This window comes from Cnephaeus nilssonii (genome assembly GCF_951640355.1).
Source record: "Cnephaeus nilssonii genome assembly, chromosome: 6".
In the NCBI taxonomy this organism is placed as follows: Eukaryota; Metazoa; Chordata; class Mammalia; order Chiroptera; family Vespertilionidae; genus Cnephaeus; species Cnephaeus nilssonii.
Window position 1 is genome coordinate 23,462,358 of NC_137077.1, and position 22,995 is coordinate 23,485,352.

Here is a 22,995-nt window from a genome sequence, read left to right on the forward strand (position 1 = left end):
AACTGCCCCTTCCTGTATTCATACCCACCTTGCCAAGGCCTGGTGGGGTTCTAAATGGTTCTGTGGCCACAGTCATTAAGCTATGTACTTCTGAGCTCCAGTAACAACCGTAGTCCATAGTATGTGGCTTAGTTATTGATTTTGTGCATTTATTGACTCTTGAATTGTTTCAAATGAATATATATCATCTTCCCCAAAATGACTATTTCTTAAAATGAGAATAAAACATTTTTAACATTTTAATACCCCTTAAGTTGACTAGACTGATGTATATTATGCACAATAAATATTAGTTTTGTCAGTTAAAATTCACTTTGAGTCACCAAAAAACTGACTTTTCCATAACCTCTCTTCATTTGCCCCCCATGGATCTTTTTGCAACAAATGTCTATTTCAGTTAAGAATTTGGATAGAGTGTAAAATCATATTTAAGGTTTTCTTCTTTCATGTATATCAGGAATTCTATCCCTAGGATTGTGGCATAGGATCTTTAAATGAGTTTTGGTGAGTTTTACTACAGCTAGGGTTAGATTCAATTTTTAAAGCTTTTCCATTGGTTCCATTTGACTATAATCTTTGATTCTGAGAGGCAGAGGTAACATGATATGGTGTGCAGCCAGAAAGACCAGGGTTTGGATATCAGCTTAACTGATAAGAACCACGAGCAAGATATCGGACCTCTCTGAGCCTCAGTTTGCTCATCTGTAAAATGTGAACCATAACACCTGCCTCACAATGTAGTTAAGAGTAAGTATTTGCATAATACCTGTCACGTGATAGGTGGTCAGTAAACATTTGCTGAACAGAAGAGAGTAAAAATAAAAACGATCAGGAAAATACCCACATAATTGTCCTGGAGGGGAGTGAGAATCCTTGCTACCCAATAAATTCAATAAAATAAAAAAAATAAAATAAAATAAAAAAGAACCTTTGACTTGCCAACTTAAAAAAAAAAAGATGCAAAACCTTTTTAGAGTTAAATTACACAGGCAAAGGTCAGCCACTCCGTCAGTTAAAAAGCTGGGGGCAGGGCTTAACCAGGAAGTGGCAATCCTTCCCCTAAGCCTTACTTCACTAACCTGAGTCCTAACGCTGAAGAGGCCCCACCGGGCGAAGTCTTAGATCCCACAGTCCTTCCCAAACGAGAAGCCAAGAAGACCTGGTGAATGTCTCCTCTTCCATGTCGTGGAGAGAGATTCAGGTATAGAAATACCCTGACTGCCACCTACCTGAAGCAGGAGAAACCACGGACAGCTTCCGGACCAGGTAACACCCACAGGCACCTGTCTTCCTTCTCAGCCTTCCCGGGAGGACACAGCTGGGTCTTCGGTCCTGGTTTTACTAGTAATGCGACAATCTAACCAGGGGAGACGTTTACTGAGTTGACTAAAACGTTCTTACCATGTCAGTCTCAGCAACATTTTTTTAAAAAAGAAAGGGAAAGAAGGTATTTAGGTTTCTCTTTCATTTCTCCTTTGCTACAGACGGTTGGGATGGTTCAGTTACGATTCTGTAACGGGCTGAATCATCTTTAATTCGATGCAGCTGTCTCTCATTGACTATCTCCTATGTGAGGACATGCCAGCAGGTCAGTGGTCCATGGAGATGCTGACTTCCTCTCTGGAGCAGGGATGGGGCTGAGGACGGGAATCCTGGGTTTGAGCCCAGAGTCCTGAGCAGCCTGAGGGAACTTGGGCACAAGGTCTAGTCCTGGCCGACCCCATGGGGACTTCCTTGAGTACCAGGCTCTCCCCTCTAGAAAGCTCCCTCCTGTCTGGTGTCTGCACTCTCTGTCCTACCATCAGAGTCTTGGTCCTTTTGTTTGATTTATATGACCTCTAAGGCTCTGTCTCTCAGTTTAGCTCCTATTGTAGAAAGTTAAGGCATTTTACCACATTTCTCCTGCCCACCTTAGGATTAAAGAACAAGTCATACTCAGAAATGACAAACAGGGGAGAAGGAATGAAGACATTCAAAGGTCTGACGTTTGGAGAAGGAAGGATTAGTAAGGAGGAAGGAAAGTCTCCAAAGGGCTTGGGGCCAAGGGAACTCAAGGGGAAGCTCAAGGCGCCCAGACCAAGTTTAGTTCATCTTTTGGTCTGGGAACCTCCCTTGAGATGAGTATCTGTCCTCCACCCCCAGCCCATGAGTTCCCCTCGGGTCTCATCTGTGTCCAGAGCAATGCAAGTTAGCTCTTTAGCGGAGCCCGTGGCCCAGGGGACCTCCACACCCCTCATGTCTGGGACAGGCCATGCAAAGTTCTGTCCGGCTTACCTGGGGCACAGGTCATGGCAGCCTGCTTCCTCTTTTCCTGCATCTATTATCTCCCACAGGGAAGATAACAAACAAATCCAGGACTAGAAAAATCCCAAAAGTGTGTCTGGCATTCATAGGAGTTTAGGTGCTTCCCCCGCAGCTCTGGGCTCTGCAGCTGTTCCCACACCCCAGCGCCTTCACCTTGGGGCTCCTAAAGGACAAGCCAGAGGAGACCCCAAGGACTTTGGCCATTTAGGGGGTTGAGGGAAAGGAACTCTCTCGGAAGGAAAAGAGGCCAACCAAAGGAGTTGTGTAACCTTGATTTGGAGAGCAAGTTTGTGTAGTTTGCTATAGATAAGGAGAGAGTATGTAAATATAAGGTGATCAGAGTATAATAGCCAGATCCCCTGAGTCATTCATTGAATGGAACAAGTCTCCACGCCCTCCCTAGGGTGGGGCAGAGCCCACCCGAGGTATTAGGCTTTCACGAGGGGCAAGGCCCACGTGTTCCCCTCCACCTCCCACTCACCCATGCCTGATGCCAGGTGTGAACACTTTAGACCCAGACCTCAGAATCAGCTCTTCAATTTTTTCTGATAGTCTCTGCTATGCCTCCCAAAGTAGTAAGTTCTGGGTCAGGAACTGTGCTGGTTCCTAGGGCTAAAACATTGACCATAGGAGAGTCTGGCCCTGCCCTCTGACCCTGCAGTCTAGTGGAATCACAGGTAGCTCACTGTCTTCAGTGAGGGCAACAAAGGGACCATCATTGAATACCTGCTGCACGAGGCACTCGACCTGCATCCTCACTTAACCCCACAACAGACAGAAGAAGCAGGACTCTCATTCCCTAAATGTACAGACAAGGACTGTGAAGCCCAGAGAGGAAGGAATTTTTCTAATACACTCGCAGGGTCAGCCATAGACAAAAAATAAACATTGTGACATAGCTGATCAATGGTCCTGTCTTGCCCACCTCTTGCCACACAGAGCTCCAAATGAGCCTTTTTCTAGTTTCCTTAAAACCACCATATGAAGAATCAGCCACTCAGCCAAAATGGTGCTCATTCAAGTTTTAAGCCAACGAGCAACATGTCCCCAAAGTTCAGCGGTTCTCAAACAGCAGCAGCATTAGAACCGTTTGAACTGCTTGGCCAGCGTAGCTCAGTGGTTGAGCATCGACCTCTGAATCAAAGTCATGGTTTGATTCCTGGTCAGGGCACATGCCCGGGTTGCAGGCTTGGTTCCCAGTATGGGGCGTGCACGAGGCAGCCAATCAATGACTATCTCTCATCATTGATGTCTCTATCTCTCTCTTCCTCTCTGAAAGCAATAAAAATATATTTTTTTTTTTAGAAAAGAAAGAAAGAAAAAGAACAAGTCTCACGGGTCTGACTAGGGAGCTAGTTCTTCCCTCCTGGCTCTGACCCAGAGCTCAGGAGCTCCACCCAGGGCCTTGTGTCCATGAACATAAGCATAAACCTATGATGTAAGTTTCCCAAACCCAGACCTTGGGCTTTTCCTTTCAACAAGGAATAGCTGAGAGCAGAAGGGGTCCAACGTGTGATAACCCAGCTCACTGCTGCTTTATGACTTAGCTGTACATTGAACAATAGCTCTCCCTTAATTCACAATGAGGATTAGTAAGGAAAATAAACCTACGCTTGTCAGATGCATTTATAGTGTCTTAAGGAATACGTTTATGTCTCCACGCATTCCCTTTTAGCCAAGTGCTTTCCAGGCTCTGGCCCCAGCACCCGCTCCCTCTGTAGGATTGCCCCATTCATTGGGGTGGCCACTGCCTCGCACTGCTGTGCTCTCTGCTTCTCTCTCGTCCTAGATCTCGCCTGTTGCGTGGGCCAACTACTCCCTTCCTTTCTAGCCTATAGCACAACAAAAATTCCTTTCACAAAATGGAAGGACTTTGTGGTCCCTCGTGGCCTCCATGGTGTTTCCTCCGCTCTGATGTTGCTCCTGAATCAGCATTTAGCAAACTTGTTTCTTAAGTAAGTTTGACCTTCCTCTCTCCAACAATGACACACATACACACACACGCCCTTAAAGTCCTCACGCTACATTAGAAAGGTCTCAGGTTTTGTTTTAAAAAAACACAAACTTACATGGAGGTGTCTATGGGAGCATACTATTATGGTTTGAGGCGAGGGCTCACCCTTCTACCCAGTACATAGTTCCTGTAGGATCCCACAGTGTCCTGGACTGTCCAATTCAAAAGGAAGCTTCAAATGAAACACCTCAGCAATCCCCTCCTGACACATTCCGGCTCTGGGCTCTGGCCTGGGCTCAGCCCCTTTTACACCAAGTTGCTGCCCCGAGTTCTGCCCACACAGCCCGCTCTCGCCGCATCCTTTTGGGCTCATTCCTTATCTGTCTCAGGTCGCACAGTCCTTGGTCCTCTTCAGTGACTCACACCCACCTCAGGTCTCAATATTTCTGAGCAACATCTTTCACTCAGAAGGAAGCAAAGTAGACTTTTAACAAAAAGAAATGCCTTCCCAGCAGGGGACCAGAAAAGGAATTACTTCATGAAAGCTTAAATTGAACAAAATCAGTTTATTATACCTATTTGGTTATTCATATGAAAATAAAACCCTTCCATCCCTGTCATTTTTTTCCTTTTACTGATCTTTCTAAAACATGTCTGTGATCACATCACTCTCCTACTCAAAACTGAAAAGCTCTCCATTGCCTCCATCAGTAGTCTTAAAATTTGTTTAAAAATAGCAGGGTTTTTCAGATGAATCTTACGTGGGATACCAAATATGGAAAGAGATAGAAACAGCCTTGGCTGGTGTGGCTCAGTTGGTTGGGTGTTGTCCTGTGTACCACCAAAAGGTTGCCCGTTGGATTCCTGGTTAGGGCACATGCCCTGGTTGTGGGCTTGATCCCCGGTAGGGAACGTGCAGGAGGAAGCCAATCAATGTGTTGCTCTCATCTCTCTCTCTCTCTCTCTCTCTCTCTCTCTCTCCCTCTCTCTCTCTCTCTCTCTCTCTCTCTCTTTCTCTCTCAAAATAAATAAATAAATAAGCAAATCTATACAAGCTAAAGTAGAGGGTAAAGGAAGAAGGGAGAGAAGATGGGAAGGGCCATACACCCCAGGCAGCCGGCCTTCTCATTTGCCCACCTAGAAGAAGACCTTTAACTCCCAAGAAGGCCTTTAGCTGCCCTCCATAGTCTAGGGCTTATTTAGAAAGGTCTGATTGACCAACATGAGCAAATGCAAAGCTTTCAGCCTACCATTCGAAGGTGCCCATAACCTGGCCCCGACTGCCACTTCATTTATTGTCCCTCCACATCCTGAGCCCCTGGCTAACCACACAGCTCATGCCTTACAGTTCTCTCACCCCAATTCAAACATCCTAAATTCATCCATAGACCCTCTTCTACCCATCCAGTCCTTAGCCCCACTATCCACCCACCTGCCTAAACCCTTTTATCTTTCAAAGAGCCATCACTCGCCCTTGATTTGCAGCTTCTATTCCTCCCCATCTTCCTTGCCTGGCTCTGCACCCCCGCTCCAGCCCTAGCTCACTGTCTGGAGTTATCTATGTCCCTGTCTCTCCTCCTTGTCTCTGTGAGACTGAACTTTCAAAAAGAGCTCTGACTTTTCCATCTGCGACTCCTCCCACCACCCAGGACAAATTGAATAGGCGCTCAATAAATGTTCATGGGGTTTCGCCCCTGTCTCTCCTGACCGACAGGAGGCGCCCACAGGTAGAGGACACGTGTGGACTTTGTCGTTGCAGGCCCGCCATGTGCACCACCAGTGCGTGTGACCTGGAGGAGATCCCCCTGGACGATGATGACGCCAACAGCATCGAATTCAAAATCCTGGAGTTCTACGCCAAACACCATGTCTTCAAGAGCACGTCTGCTGTCTTCTCACCAAAGCTGCTGAGGACCAGAAGTCTGTCCCAGAAAGGACTGGGGAGCTGGTCAGCAAACGAGTCGTGGACACAGGTGTCGTGGCCTTGCAGAAGTTCCCGATCTAGTGAGAAGCCCATAAGCCTCGCCAAGAAAAAGTCCTCTTGGAGATCCCTCTTTGGAGTAGCAGAGAAAGATGAAGATTCAGAGAGCTTGCCTACGAAGATCCAGGCTCAGGGTCTAAAGAGAGCCGAGTATGAGGGTGGTCTTCACACTCAACAATGTTCTAGGTCCCTTTCCAACGAGGGACCGCGCTTAGAGGCCCAAGGTAGGCTTTGATGGGATTCTTTTTCTCCTGCAACCAAATCTTTTTCTTCTTTGTACACACGATAGTTCATCTCTTCCCAGCTGGTAATGCAGCCTTAAGCAAGGCATTCGTTGTGACTCCGTTTCCCAAGTTATTGATATTTAATAATAATTGCCCTACTTTCCTCAAGACTGAGCAGAGAGGAAAGGGTGTCAGTGAAAGGTGATGGGATTGATTTTCTGGCTTCACTGTCTATGAATAAGCTTACTGCCCAAATTCTTAAACCTCTGTGTCAGAGACCAGTATAAGGGGAAGTGCTCTAGCCAGGGGCTCTGGCTGCCTCTCTTCCTAGGGTAAGTCCACTCACCTCCCTGGGCCTCTGTGTTTCCATCTGTACCTAGGAGCACCTCACCCTCCCTAGCTCTTAGGAGAGATGGAAAGATCAGGTAGCTACATACAGAAATACTTTTCAAAGTCTAACCACCTCTAAAAAGACAACTTTGAAGCACTCTTACAAAATCTCCCCTCAGAGGGACAAAATCCATTGTACTGGATAAAACATTTTCATAAGAGACTTCGTCAGAGAGTTGACCTTCATACACAAAGCTTGTCATAAGCTTCTTTTTCTCCTTCAACAACGTCGTGCCTAATGCCCAGATTTTAAACGAAAACTCCTCTCCTGCTGGGCTGATTGGACTGTGTAACTTATCTAGAATTAGTCAACAGGTGGCAGTAATGTCTCAGTTTTTAAATCTTGTGACTGGCCTGGAGAATCAGCTCACCCAGGGACAGCTCTAGATCATTCACTATAATCAAGGAAACTTCTACTTCCCAGTAGACATAGAATTTTAGAGCAAAAGTGAGGGTGGGATTATCTGGGGAGCTCCCCTTCCCCAGTGGTCGCTGAGCTCTGGAGCTCACAGAGCCATTCGAAGGCATCTAAACAGGCTTTTCTGCTTGGCCTGTTCTTTGGACTTTGCCAGGAGACAGATGATTTTACAGACTTTCATCTTCTGGCTTTCCTGAGAGGAATGACGTTCTGTATTTCCATACTACTCAAGTGTCACTTGACCTTTATTTCGTTCTTAAAATTTTAAGATGTCTATATAGGTAGATAGATATCCCTAAAAAACAGAAATAGTTACCTCCTAAGTAGACTTAGCTTTAGACATTTTTACACAGTGATCCTCTCTTCTCACCTATTTTTTCTTCCTTGCTTTCTTGTTCAATTAATTGTGTGGGTGGTTAGTTGGTTTTATGTTGGGTGTGACCCCAGAGAGCCTCAAATTCCATTTCTATTTTGCCGCATGCAAGTCAGAGCTCAGCAGTTGGCATCCCCAAGGTTCTTTTAACTAAAGGTCACAATGGAGCCTGGGCTGCCATTTCCAGGACTCAGGCTCCGGGCTTAATTGAGGACTATGAGGTGATGTCTCAAGACCAGAGTCTAGTACTGCGAGGTCTTATGATGTAGAGAAATGGATGTCAATACCAATTTTTTAGAAACTAGCAACCCAGGTTCTTTTACTTGTGAATCTTTGGTGTCCCCACAGCTATGATTCACTACATGTGAAATGTGACAGTTAAGGACAGGCTCAGCAGCACACATATAATGACAAACTTGAATAACTATGGCTTAAATAATGTAGAGGTTATTTTCCTTTTTTACATATCTACTTTTATTTGTTTTCTTTTCAGTAAGTTCAAATCCTTGAGGGGCACAGCATTACACAGATTCGGTGTCCATTGGCCTTAGCAGGAAGGTCGGTTCAGGATTTAGCACGAGCCATGCCACTGTTTCCGTGAGCATGACTTCACTTTCCCCAGGCGACTCTGGTTTTGTTCGGTTTGCCACCAGGAGTCGCTGTGTTGTTCTTTTTATTTTTTTAAATATATATTTTATTGATTTTTTTACAGAGAGGAAGGGAGAGGGATAGAGAGTCAGAAACATCGATGAGAGAGGAACATCGATCAGCTGCCTCCTGCACACCTCCTACTGGGGATGTGCCCGCAACCAAGGTACGTGCCCTTGACCAGAATTGAACCTGGGACCCTTCAGTCTGCAGGCTGACACTATCCACTGAGCCAAACCAGTTAGGGCCACTGTGTTGTTCTTTGCCTTGTACACATAAGCACATCTCTTGCCTAGATAGAATTCAGCTTCATCTTGAGCATCAACATCTTCCATTTAAGAAGAGCTGTGTGCTCCCTCTGGTTCCAGAGACCCTGCGTACAGCCAGCAAAAATGGCCTGGACCACAGCCTTCCAGGCATATTTGTCACTAAGGAAGTCCTGTCCCAGCAGGTGTCCCAGATGGCCTAGAGGTTACTTTTCTCTCCCATAAAAGAAGACCAACGTTTGGCAGCCCAGGCCTGAAATGGTAATTCCATAGTCATTAGGGATTCTTATTCTTTCCATCCCTTAGCTACTGGCTTCCAACCTCAAAGGGACCTAATATCCTAAGGTAGCTGCTGCGGCTCCAGCCATCATGCCTACATTTCAAGCAGGAAGGAAGAGGCAGCAAAGGAAGGACAAAAGGGTATCTTCTTTCTAAATAACTCAGCTCCCTTTTCAGAGAGCTTTCTTGAAACGGCACCCAACTTCTTCTTACATCACATTGGCCATTCTCAACTGCAAGGGAGGCTGGGAAGTGGAGTTTTTCAGCTGCAACCATTGCTACCTCTGACATTTCAGGAGGGAAGAAGAAAATGGATACTGGGTGGGAAATAGCATTCTCAACCATATGGAAATCCCTCCCAAACTTTCTGCCCCTTCTCCTTAAATCAAAAATCTCGGGCCAAGGGCTGAACGGCACCTTCCCAACTCTGCTCTCCTTAGCCCCACAATGACCCCCCAGAATAGATGGCAAAAAATGGGCAGCCTTTCTGTTCTCTCCCCACCCCCACCCAATTTCCCCTTGCCTATCAGGTGGAACCTACTCTGGCAAGAAAGGAATCTTGTCTTTTTTCCGTGTTTAAAATTAAGGTGTTCAAAATGGGAAGCTTAACTAGAGCTAGTTCATGTGTTTGCTTACGATTTTCCCCCCGAGAAATCCATACACTGTACACAGGTAAGTCAGGTTGGGTACTTCTGTAAGTGATGGCCCTGGCACATGGGGGTGGGGGATGCGGAGGGACAGCCTTTGGGACCTTTATCTGCTTTCTTTGGGTGCAAGAGGCGGCATAATGAGAACCATGCACTGATCATCCTGGACAGGCTGCACAAGGTCACAGAGGTAGAAAACAGAAGCTCTTCTTTCCCGTGTCCTGTGGACACTGCAAAGGAAGGTTCCCCTTGGCTTTGGGATCCAGCCTCTTGCCATGTCCTTGCCAAGGGCCATGGGTGGTGAGAGTCCAAGAGGCGGCTGGTTGGGCTGCAAGAAGGTGATTTAAAAAAGTGGAAAGTATATTTGGGTTGGTTGTTCAAATGGGAATGAAAGCATTGATTCTTCTGTCCTTGACCTCTCTGTTCTCTAATTCACACATCTGTTATTGAACCCTATGGATGAGCATGAAAAATGACTTTTTAAGGAAGCCATTGTGCCTTTTTTAAAAGGGGACATAGGGGCAGAGCAGCAGTCTCTGTGGCCTTTCTGGGAAGGCCCAGGGAGTGAGAGGAGAACCCCAAAACACACGCCCTGGAGGAGTCCAGGGACAGAGGCCAGGTGTCCCTGCAGCAGGCAGCTCCACAGGATGCCAGAACCTGCGGTTTACACAACCCCTCCTGGACCCGGGCCTTGCCTCTCACCCTCCTGATTGATAAGGGGATTTCCCAGACACAGCCACCTTCTAGCCAAAACCCCTCTCTGTTACTTCAAGCCTGTCAATGAAATAGTATCACTTTCACGCATTACACGATACAATTACTTCAAATGGCATCGAAGATAAAGCTCGTACAAGCTTCTAAAAGTTGAGAACTTAGTAATGAATCAACAATGAACATTTTGCTCCCAAACAAGCCAGAGATAGCACCTACCCACCCCACCAGTCCCACCCGGGTCTTTCACAGGCTATGCCATTCAGGGAGCCAATGTCATTGAAACCTTCCCCTCCCAAAATGTGTTTTCTTCACTAGTTATGTGTGCAAATACACGCCATGCTCTTTCCCTGGATTATACATTCTTGAAGGTTATGGGTTGCACTTTACTTGTCCTTGCTTCCTATCAGCCTTAGTGGGACGTTTCCCAGTAGATCTGAAGGAGAGAGGAAACCCGTGACTTGATAAGCAAGGAGAGCTCACTGTTTACTTGATAATGGACTTGAGTAATGAATATGGCCCGAGAGCAGGGATATTTATCTTTCTTCAGTGACCAACCCCCAAAGGCTTGTCAAACTATTGAATGTCCTCCTATGCACATAAGGGCCAGCTCTCCAAAATATAAAGGGTCTGGGGGAAAAAAATAGAATAAAAATAAAAGCATAATGAGCATTTCCTCAAGCAAAGAACTAAGCCCTCCCTTTTGTGTTTCTTCCCTCACAAAAGGGAAGGGGACCCTAGTTTTGCAAGACTTCAAACGGAGGGTGCAAAAGGATCCTGGTTTCAAAGTGGCAATCATGCCTCGTGGGGCTCCTCCCCCATCCCGGCCTCTGCCAGGCAACTGCCAGTGCCTTCTGAGGAATGGCCTGTCCCGCACACGCACTCTCAGGCCTCTTTTCAGACCGGGCAACTGTGCATGCCGATATCGCCACCACGTTCTGGGAAGGGCCCTCAGCACCGTTTTCTCTTGTTTCAGCTGTGGACCCCAAAGTTGCTTCCATTGCCAACCGAGTTGCTGAAATTGTTTACTCCTGGCCACCTCCCGAAGAGCACACCCAGGGAGGAAGCGTCAAGCGTCAAGGGAACTTTGCTCCTAGGACCCTCTTTCTCTCGGAGGGCCTGAGCTCCCAGCCTCGAGCTGCAAGTGGGAAGAAAGGTAAACTCCCCTCTGAGAGTGTGTGGGGGGCTGGGCGTCTCCAGGCAGAGGCACGGGAGCATCCATGTACTGACTCAGCTCGGCTCTGGATGTAGGAATCTCAGCTGACCCTGCACCAAAGGCAGGACGACAGCCTGCCGGAGGCACTGACCTTCAGCTTGAGAGCCCAAGCCAAGGGGAGTGTGCCAGCAGATGGAAGCCACATGCCAAGCTCACTGCTAAGTCCAAAGAAAAGTCTGGTGAGGGAGAGGAGGAAGTACAAAGCGTGCAATCAACTTTGTCCGCAGGGGGACGTGCAGTGTTAGATGTAATCGTGTTCGCAGTGGCCAGGGACCAGTTTGCTCGTGGGAGTGCAGAGGGCGTGGATTGAGCACCAGCCCAGGGAAGTATATATAATACTAGAGGCCCGGTGCACGAAATTCATGCACAGGTAGGGTCCCTAGGCCTGGCCGGCAATCAGGGCCAATCTATGGGGCAACCGGTGGGGCAATCAGGGGTCACCCACTGGCACTCGCCTTGGCCATCCTGGCACCGCCCACTTGCCAGCCCTGCCCCCCACCGCTGCTGCCAGTCACCTCCCTCTGTGGGGTGATGGGCAGGGCAATTGGGGGCCCCCATTGGCACCCGCCTTGGCTGGCCTGGGGCCTGAGGGCTGGGGGCAGCTCCTGTGTTGAGCGTCTACCCCCTGGTGGTCAGTGTGCATCATAGCAACCGGTCATTCCACCAGTCATTCTGCCGTTTGGTCAATTTGCATATTAGGCTTTTATTGTATAGGATTGCTTTGGGCTCCTGTGAAAAAGCAGGGGGTTGGGTGTCGGACACCAGGTCTAGGGCAGAACATGAAGCAGAACTGAGAAGCAGTGACCAGACGGGGTCAGTTGTCACCGAAACTGCAGCAATAGCCCGGACCGTAGATCCCATCGGACTCGCAGGAATTCTGGAGTTGGGAGTGGGACCAAGTGCCACGGGAGGGGAGGTTCCGTCCTGCACTCCCACTAATGACAGCCCCCTCTCCCGGTTGTCATCCCCCAAACTCCAGGGGGGCTAAGGGGGGGGAGGCGGGGCCTGGGCCTGGGCATGGTAAAGCACGAGGCAAAAGGTCTTCCAACCACGGGAGCAAAGTGGTGAGTTCACCACCCTGTGCTGTGCTGTTGGGACCAAAACTCCCACGGGGGCTGAGAGGGAGGAGCTGGAGGAGGGGACACATCTCCGTCTGCTGGGAAGGAAGTGTCTCCCTTGGGTGTGTCCAGGCGAAGTAAAGCAAAGCCCTAAGCCAGGCTAACGCTGAGGCTCTTGCCCTCTGTGCCCACGGGAATCTGGGCCTCCGCTGCAGCTTCCCCGGGGGCGGCGGCAGCAGAGAGAAACTACACATGGGCGATGAGACACACATTCTTTCTTCTCCCAGGTGACTCGAATCTCAGACTTCCCACGTACCTTGCCCTTCACTTGACCTTCTTGGGACGGGACGTGCTAGATTAATTTCTTGGCCTTTCTCCCTTTTATCGAGAACAAACATGAGGACTCCATGACTTTAGAGATTGTGCCATAAGTAAAAAAAGAAAAAATGTTCTCTCGGTAACTGGCTTTTCTCTGTTTGGATTCTGTGCTAAGGCAATGACCATTCCCTCGTGTATCATTGTCAGCATGTTTGAGACAAGACAAGCCCTGCTTCTCCCCCTCCCCTGTTCCGACACCCCCCTCCCCCGCACTAGAGCCGTCTCTGGATCCCTCTGCCACTTTAGCCTTTGGGGTGGGAGAAAACTTATCAATTTACACCCCACCTTGTTTTGTTGTGAAGACACGGCATGCAAAGTAGACATTTTGGTATGGTAAAATACACATGAAGGACAATGGAAAAAGAAAACAACAGCAGGAAGATAAGGTGGGTTTAGAAGTGAGTTTAATTCTCAAAATGCAGGTCAGAAAGACTATGCCCTCTCTTAGATAGGGAGGGGGGGGGGGGACCACAAATTTGGCTCTACCTTGTCTAGCAGCTAACACCAAGGAGGAGCGTGGTCAAATAGGGGATTGATGGGGTCCAGGTGGGAAAAGCACCATCTGCTCAGGAGAAGCCCAAAGACCAGGGAGAAATTTCTCCTAAATAGCTTTAGAGACAGGATCATGTGCAGCGGAACTAACATCTTCAACAACATTGTTCCAGTAAACGGAGTGATGAATTTCATGGTGAGAACTGGGGACTGAGGGAAGGAGGGAGAAGAAGAAAGGAAAAGAAAGGGACTCTGGGAGTGTTTGTGCCTAAGCAGCAAAAGGGAGGTCTGGTTAAATTTTCTAAGACTTACAAGGCACTTGTCTCCCTCCATCCCTAACCAGGCTAAGCACGGTCACTGGGAAAATTTAAGTGTTTTTTTTTCTTGAAAAAAATAACTGGATTTTCCCGACAGACGGAGAAGACCAAATAATAGCCAAAATCGTTGAGCTGCTGAAATACTCAGGGGATCAGATGGAAAGAGAGGTATGGAGCTTGAACTAACGATTTATTTCTGTGCCCGCGCACTGGTACATGAGAACGGAATTGTACGCCTTGTCGAAGTTCTGGTTTACACTGAGTCCTAAATTTTATTTCCCTTGGAGTCGAAATTCTTCGCGCTGGCAGCGTCTCAAAAATGAATCACTTTGGAAAACATAACTAAACCTCCTGGAGCCTCCTCGGAATTTTTGGAGAGGAGGAAAGTAACTTTGTTATTGTAAGAAAAGACACCAATAAATTACAGATCCGCTGCACAGAATTCTGAGCCTCGCTCCCCATGTAACTGATCCTCAGGGAAGTTTAGACTCTTGCGTTGGCCCTGCAGCCTGGATGTCTGTGACCCACAGCTGCTCCGGGCCTGGAGCCCCGTCTGAAATCTCCCCCGAGTGGCTGGACTGTTCTCTGCGCGAGGTCTCTTAGCAATTCGGCTGGGGAGGCCGGTCAGTGTTACTTGGAACTTTGGATTTCCTGCCGTTTAGAAGGCGAGACCCATCATTCCAATGAGAAACATGTGAGAGGCGCCTCCCGAGGAAGAGCTGGGGCTGAGCAGGCTCCCCCTGTACTCAGAGGGCTTCTGAGCGCCACCTCCTCCACGTCCGTCACCTGCAGGTTGCCCAGCTGTCTCTAGGGTCTGTGAGTCAGGGCCTGGCCTGGGGACCTGGCTCCTTGCTTGGCCAGGATCCCTGGGGAAGAAGGCCGGCCCAAGGGGCTTCTGCAGGAGGGCCACAGCGTGCTCTGTGCTGCTCTCCCAATGCCCTTGTCAGACGGGGGCCCAGAGGATGGGGCCCAGGGAGCTGAAGGGCGTGAGAGAGGGTGCAGAAGGAGACACGGTGAGAAAACCAGGGATTTGAGACTAAAGAGAAGGGGTGTGTGAACGTCAGGGCCACAAGTAGGGGGTGAACAGGGGTGCAGAGGAAGCAGAAAACAGAACATGGTACAGGATTTAGGGACACCCCTGCGCTTCTCCAGAACTAACACCAGAGGGGAGGAGTTGCAGGGCGACGGGGATCTCCCCATTTTAAGAACGATCTTCCCGTCACTAGCAGAATTCAAGTAGATGCCAATAATCAGGCGCAGTCCAGTTCCTGAACCGGGAGGGCTCCGTTACAGGACCTCGAGGGTTCCTCACAGCTCGCAGCTTGTGGCTGTCTTGCAGCCTCCTTCCAGCTGCCTTAGCAGTGACCAGCAGCGGGTCAGGGAGGCCAGGGCTGGGAGGCAGGACGAAGGCAACCCCTCTCATTATGAACAGAAATGCTTTTCCTTTCACTCCACAAATGGCCACTTAAAAAAAACCCTCACTTTAATACACTCTCTTGATGATTTGAGATAATACTTTGCACTATTTATGTAGAGCATATGGTTGTTCTTTTTTAATATATATATATTTTTTATTGATTTCAGAGAGGAAGAAGGGAAAGGGAGAGAGAGATAGAAACATCGTGATGAGAGAGAATCATTGATTGGCTGCCTCCTGCACGCCCCCTACTAGGGATCGAGCCTGCAACCTGGGCATGTGGCCTTGACCGGAATCGAACCCCGGACCCTTCAGTCTGCAGGCTGATGCTCTATCCACAGAGCCAAACCGGCTAGGGCTGGTTGTTCTTTTTTTTTATGTGGTTCCCCAGTAGAGAACTCTGGCAGGAACACACGAAAGGTCTGACTTGTGCTGTGTGGGTGTGAGTTCTCACCAGAGTGGGAGTGACACCGGGGAGGCGTCCGCCCTGGCTGCAGAGTGTCTGCAAAACTGCTCATCCCCTGAGCACCTGCAGCCTCCGCTGTACCTCCCTGTGAGGCCACGGAGCCAGCTGCACGGAAAGAGGCAGGGGAGGGGCAGGGAGGAGGCAGGACGCTCCTTGGAAGGTATTTCGGGCATTTGATTCTTTCGCTGTCTGGCCGAGTCCAGGCTTTAGCGCCTGCAGAGGTCTGGAGTCTAGCTTCTTCAACTGGGTCACTGATTAGCAGGAGTCCATCCTCGGTGTGGGGTGTGAAGGACGCAGGCCGTTCCTGCTTCAGATTCCATAGGCCGATGTCGGGGGTGGTAAAGGACTCGGCTCCACCAAAATCCTCCCACAGCCTGACGCATCCCCAGAATATCCCTCTTACAAACAGGGTTTGCTGAAAACCTGCTCAGCTCATTCCTCAAGCACAGAGCTAGAGAATGTTCAAATAAACATTTAGCCCCTGCTAAGACAGTTCTGTTTTCACATGACAACCACCATATTAATAGACTTGGCAAGGATGGCTTTAAATCAGGATGATGTCTGCCTTGGTGACACAAGCCCCGAGTTTTTCAAAAGAAGCAGCAGCAATACTTGTGTTTTTGGTTAAAGGTGTGGAAATCCAAAGAAGGTGGAGCAGATGGATATAGGGGGAGGCGGGGGTGGGGGGGGTGGGGGAACAGGATGAGTAGAACCATGGAAAGGCATCAATGGATTCAGTCTGTTTGTTTGTTCTCAGTGAACAGATGCCCTCGCCCCTGACCTCTCACAGCATCCCGAAAAATTACTAACGTTCCGAGCACACTTCTCCACGTGGGGCACTGTGCGGAGCGTTTTACTCCATTACCCTATAGAACAGTTACTGTCATCATCCCGGTTTAGAGGTGACAAAACTGAAGCTGAGAGGTTAAGTAATTCCTCCAAGACTGCACAGCCAGGAAGAGCCGGAGCAGGTGTTTGAACCTAGACAGTGGTTTCCAGGCTCCGGATTCAGTCCCTGACACGACCTCTAGCTGAAGGGCATGACCCTGGATTGTAATTATCACTAGACTGGGAGGCCCGAGTGAGGGCCGGGGGCTCAGTCATCCCCATTGTAAGTGCTCCGGAAACATTCCTTGAATGTGGAATGAATGCACCGATTTGTCCCCTGAAATGAACTCACAGAGCAGGCGCATGCCTGGTCCACTTCTGCAGGCCCTTGTGCCGGGGTTGGACTAGAATCCAGGTTTCCCCACGGTGTTTTAGGGGCCCCCCGTTGAGCGAGGGAGTCGGTCTCGCTGGGCCAAGCTGCCCCACTGAATGCTTACCCTCTTGCACACAGCTGAAGAAAGACAAGGCTTTGATGAACAGCTTCCAGGACGGGCTGTCCTACTCTGTTTTCAAGACCATCACGGACCAGTTCCTAAGGGGTGTAGATACCAGAGGAGAATCAGAGGTCAAAGCTCGGGGCTTTAAGGCGGCTCTTGCCATAGACGTCGCCGCCAAGCTCAACGCCATTGACAACCACCCCATGAACAAGGTGCTAGGCTTTGGAGCCAAGTACCTGAGAGAGAACTTCTCGCCGTGGGTGCAGCAGCACGGTGGATGGGTAAGTGCACGCTGTTTGCCAACGAATCTTCCCAGGTCTCACAGGCGATGGGACAGAACGTTTGAAGGTTGTTTTTTTTTAAAGCAAAGGGAACACATCCGTGAAGCAGTTCTCATGGGTTTAGGACACTTGAGTGGCAAGAGATAGATCCCATTGATGGGAACATATTTTTAGTGATTATCTTCGTCGTCAATAAATATTTACTGAGCTCCCAAAGGGTACATGGGGTATGTGTGTTGCGGGGAGAGGGACTGGGCAGCTCTAACAGGAAATGAGGAGATGTTGAGAGATGAAATGTTTAGATAGATATCATTTCTGTGCTCACAAATGTTGCAGCAGTGGACGTCTGGCAGTGAGTCAAGGAGAGGCAGGCCGTTTCTCATCCTCTCAGATGCTGAGCGTGTGGGGGTAATCCTCAGGCAGAGATTCAGGGTGACAGTGACATTTTTGTCATTACTGCTTTGACCCAGAATTTTGACAGGGACATTTTGATACAAACTAAAAAGCAAACAGTGAAATTTTCATCTGTTTTAAATAACTTGATATTGAACAAAATAGATATCTACACACACACACACACACACACACCAAGCCTCAACCTCAACCCCTCCCTCATCCTTTATCCCCATTCCTTGAAATTTCCTTCAAACTTTCATGTTCAAATGGCCTCATCAGGTCAACCTGTCAAAGTGCGTTCCTCAGAGCTTTAAATCTCAGAAGATAGGCCTTTGCCCCACGTTGTCACGGTTGTTGTTAGTTCTTTTTCCGCTAGAATGCTCCAGGGCCAGCAGCAGGGTTGAGTCTCTTCGAGGGATGGCCAGCCTGACCCTGGGGCCTCCAAACAGGCTTAGTCTCTCGGAAACCAGGGAGAAAGTACAGCCAATCTTGCCTAAGGGACTGAAGTGCCCTCCATGGTCTTCAGTGAATGCCAATTGAGCTATCCTGTCTTCTGTTCTTTCCTATTTCCCACTTTTGTACAGATATGGCTGATCTGAACAACTAAGGCTCTTAAGTGTTCTAAATTCAAGCTGCCTTCACTCATGCTAAGAGGACAGAGTTCTAGACATTATTTCAGCTTTATTCTTTCTTCCAGGATCTCCCCCCTCCCCCCAACAGTCCCTCCTCTGCCCCAGAGCCTTTCCCAACCACTCCAGCTCAAGATCCTCACCAGCCTCTGAAACTCTCACAACCCTTCATGTTTGCACTATCATTATAGACCAGAAATCACCATCATTTTTCCAGAGAGATTATAAGTATCCATTGGGTTCACAGGCCAGTTCTCAAAAGTCTATTTAGTTAATTAATGTAGCTGAAATGCCAAAAGTGTTCTATAAACAATGGTGGTTCCACACAAAAAGCACAAGCAAGAAAAGAAAAAAATACATTGGACTACATCAAAATTAAAAAAACTTCCTGTTTTAAGGGACATCATCAAATGAAAAGACAACCCATGTAATGGGGGAAAAATATTTGCAAGTCATATACCTGATAAGAGACTTATATTCCAAATGTGCAGTGAACTCTTAAAACTCAACTATAAAAAGACAATTAGCCTAATTTTTTAAATGGGCAATGTATTGAATAGACATTTCTCCAAAGAAGATATACAAATGGCCAATGAGCATATGAAGAAAGTCTTGCTTGACTTCAGCATTAGGGAATTGCAAATCCAAACCACAATGAGATGTCATTTCACACCCACTAGCCTGGCTAAAATAAAAAAGACAAGTTTTGATGAGGACAGGAGAAATTTGAACCCTCATATGTTGCTGGTTGGATTCTAAAATGATCCAGGCCCTTTGGAAAACGATTTGGCAGTTCCTCAAAATGTGCAACATAGAGTTACCAGTTCCACTCTTTGGTACATATCCAAGAAGACTGAAAACAAATGTTCCCATAAAAACTTGTACATGAATGTTCATAGCAGCATTCATTATTTATAAGCCGGAAAGAGGAAAGAACCCAAATGTTCATCAATAATGAATAATGAATAGAAAAACCAAGTGTGGCATATTCAAACAATGGAATATTATTCAGCCACAAAAAGGAATGAAGTACTGACAGATGGATGAACCTTAAAACCATTATCCTAAGTGAAAGCAGCCAGACAAAGGGCCATCTATTGTATGATTCCATTTATATGAAATGTGCAGACTAGGCAAATCCATGGAGACAGATTAGTGGCTTCCTGGAGTTTTGGGGGGAGGGAATGGGGAGTAACTGCTAATGAATAGGAGTTTCTTTTTTGTTTTTTAATATATTTTATTGATTTTTAGAGACAAAGGGAGAAGGATAGATAGAAACATTGATGAGAGAAACATCATTGATTGGCTGCCTCCTGCACACCCCCTATTGGGGATCGAGCCTGCAACCTTGGCATATCGGCACAACACTCTAACCAGCTGAGCCACTGGTCAGAGTGCTACCATGAGATTCTAATTTACTCCTTGGCCCTTTTTCCTCACCCTTGACATAGTTACCCTGAGGTCCTGTAACCTCACACATTCTCCAGCCCTCTGAAAGGAGAAGTTTGTGAAGGAAAGTTATCAACCCTTTCATATCTACTCTTTTGAATGTTAAGTAACAGCATCAAAGCCTTTTCCTATCTAGCCTGTTAGCCCTGGGTGTGTAACCTAAGTCCTTAGCTGGTATTTTCCTTTCAGGCACAAGGATGCCAGTCACCTTTCCAAACCCTCCCCCAACCCTGCTATGCTCTCTGATCCCAGGGTCATCCCTGGGAGAACAGAGCAGAGTTAACAGGCATATGTTTCCACTAACTTGGAATTTTAAGAATCTATTTCTTTTTTTCCCCCTCCAGGAAAAGGTACTTGGGATATCCCTTGAAGAAGTAGACTGAAACATCAGAAGATGTGTAATCCGGAAAACTCATTGGCCAGCTGTGGTCCTGTGTACATGGGTCTCAGCATAGACTCCAGGAGAAAATGAAAGTGTACAAGGCAGATGGAGCATTATTCTCATGAACCAAGAACATCGGGAGAGGCCTCGTTTGTGTCCAGCTCACACACGGTAGTAGCATGGCCTTGCCACCCGTGTTCTTCAGGCCCTCCACTGAGTGTGTGAGGAAATCCAAAAAGACAAGTGGTAATTCTCTCCATTATTGAGAACAGACACCACCATCCTGCCTCGGTGGCCACCATAGGGAAAGGGTGTTATTCCGACCTCAGGAGGGCGCAATGATAAACTGCATGTGCCTACTCTTTGGTTTCCAGTACTATTTATTGTTAAACCACACTTGGGACGGCCTAATGACATTGTTGCAAGCCCACCGTTAGGAAGATGTTGCTGTTCATGTTTAGCAGACATAGCTCCAGAGAGACTCAAGTGTATCGCTAGGTCTACTCGTTTGGGGAAATACTACCGTATCGGCCTTTCTGGCTCACTTTTCTGGGAGAATTCTTTGGTGCTTTGAAAAAATTCCACTTGGCAGAACACAATTACTCCTACTGCCCTCACCTCTCAGTGACCCTGCCTCTGCCTCTCAAGGTCTTTGAGACTTGATTATTTTTTAGGGGAATGTAATGATTAGTAGCTGGTAAAATAAATATGTGGAAAGACCACTGTCATAAGAGTGTCTTGTGGTTAAAATAAGCACTATGTAACAGTACAAAAATTCCTGTCAGGATCAAATGAGTTAATTTACATAAAGTGTTTACAACAGTGCTTGGAACTTAGTGCCAAGGGTTCACGCACGTCCCCTGCCATGTGCTGCCCAGAGCTAAGCTGGAAATGTTCTCTCCTCTCGAAGCAGTCACTGGTTGTTTTCCTGAAAATGATACTCTTCAGAATGAGGTCTCTTAGTAAGTAAAAGATGTCCCATAGAAAGTATTTAAGACATACAACATTTTAAAACACAAATTATAAGGCCTTACAAATTTCTGGATCTCTGGCACTCAACTCGGAGCCTGACATGAAATAGGTGTTTAATAAACCTTTGATGAACAAATAAATGACTGAGTTATTCAGACATACTTGCAACTTCAAGGGAAAAGTGGAACTATCTATTACCACATGCTGCACGCCCAACCCATCTCAATTAGAGTGAGTTATCCTCTGTCTTCCCCCACACTAAAGTCATAAATGTTAGGGACAAAGGAGTCTCCTTTTACAAATGGAGATACTGAAGACCATCTCCTCTCCCACTTGGATCCAAGCATTTCAAACTATTTGCAGCTCCCCACATGTATTATGCAATCTTACAGTCCAGAGGCTGGAGAACAATTTTTTCTCCACTTGAAGTGCTCTTGCCTGCTGGTCCTCCTTCCTCTATTTCCACTAATTCACCTGACTCTAGCCCATCTTCCCCAATTCACTCCTCCATTTCCTTCAGGAACCATCTGTAACCCTCTTGGCCTCCAAGGGGCTACATTTGGATGCCTTTCCTCATTAAGAATGCTCCATAACACCCTGTATATGGACAATAAATACACTGTCCCATAAGAACCAGCCTCTCACAATGGGTTGCAAACTCTTTCGTAAACAAGTATTACGGCTAATTTAATTCTGCATACGTAACGTCTGGCATATTTTCAGTGCACAATTGCAGAATCACATCCTAGCCTTAACTGCTACATACTGTAAATCAGTAAAATTGGAGTATGGCCTATGGTATATGTAGTTTCAACAAGCTCTTCAAGTGTTCCAATAGCATCTACAGCTTCCCACTAAAATGAACAGTAACTGAATTTGATCTCCTGCTTAAAACAACTGGAAAAAAATTGACAAAATTTATGAAAGAATAGTTTCTAAGACATTGTGTATCAGGTAACGAAGAACTGGTCCCTGAGAGATGAGAACAAAGCGAAGCCTACGCTTGCCCTAGAATACTGCAGGTAAAGAATGTTCAGGCTGTGCTGGAAGGAGGGGAACCCACACAGGGCTCAGCAATCTCCATGAAGAGAGAAAATAGAGCCTACGAGTCCAGGAAGGCCAAGGCAGCTAAAGTTTGCAGGGCAAGTAATGGAGAGAAGAGAACTGCACGAAAAGCTTCAGAGATCTAGATAGGTCTCCTCAAATTTTCAGAGGAATACTGAACAACCCATGCAAATAAAGACATTACCCAAGGCTTTGAAAAAGAACATCTGAAAATATTAAGGGACCACTCTCCAAAATTCACATAGGTTTGGGAGTAGCGTCTATTTCCACTACCCAGAATGGAAAAACCTCAAAATTTGTATGGCAATAGGTAAAATACTCTGAAGAATTTTGCCTCACTAATGGGGGGAAAAAATTAGCGCTAGATTAAACATACTTCTGGTTCTGCCCAACAAAGGTAAAGAGCAAGAACCAAAAGGATTAAACTGTTACCAAGTAACCTGGCGGTCTTCCAGAAAAAAAGCCCAAGAATCCTTATAGGATCACAAAAATATACAATACTTAACATAACATTGCCAATGTCCGGCATCCAATAGAAAAATCACAAGAAAAAAATGAGACCAATAATGAGAAAATTCAAGAAATGGCACCCTGGAAATGATACAACTAATAGCATTGCTAGACAAGGACATTAAAACTACTAATATTCCATATGCTCAATAAGTCAAAGGAAAGACTGAACTTCTGAAGTCCACATAGAAATTATAAATATGATTTAAATCAAACTATTGGAGAAGAAATGAAAATATAGACCAGACTGGATTAACAGCAACTACACATTGTAGGAGAACAGAAAAGTAAACTCAAAGACAAAACAAAGAGAAATAAAACTGTAAGAAAAAAGAACAAAGTAATAGTAAAATGTGGATTGACTTCTACCAGCCAATATATGTGTAACTGGAATGAAAAAATTACAAATCTGATGAAAACTACAAGCTCACAAAACCAAGAAACTCA

The 22,995-nt window shown here is 46.9% G+C and overlaps 1 protein-coding gene across 2 annotated transcripts; it reads left to right on the top strand.

Moving 5' to 3' along the window:
* Positions 1–1,081: 1,081 nt before the first annotated feature.
* On the top strand, positions 1,082–21,800 carry BCL2L14 (BCL2 like 14). Of its 2 annotated transcripts, XM_079773527.1 has the most exons (6): positions 1,082–1,266; positions 6,018–6,463; positions 11,172–11,351; positions 13,754–13,824; positions 16,879–17,145; positions 19,964–21,800. In XM_079773527.1, the coding sequence occupies exons 2-6, from the start codon at positions 6,025–6,027 to the stop codon at positions 20,000–20,002; spliced, it is 996 nt and encodes a 331-aa protein (XP_079629653.1). In that variant the 5' UTR covers positions 1,082–1,266; positions 6,018–6,024; the 3' UTR covers positions 20,003–21,800. The 2 variants fall into 2 exon arrangements, with proteins under 2 accessions (XP_079629653.1, XP_079629652.1); XM_079773526.1 differs by lacking the exon at positions 19,964–21,800 and having other exon boundaries at positions 16,879–17,695.
* Positions 21,801–22,995: the final 1,195 nt, after the last annotated feature.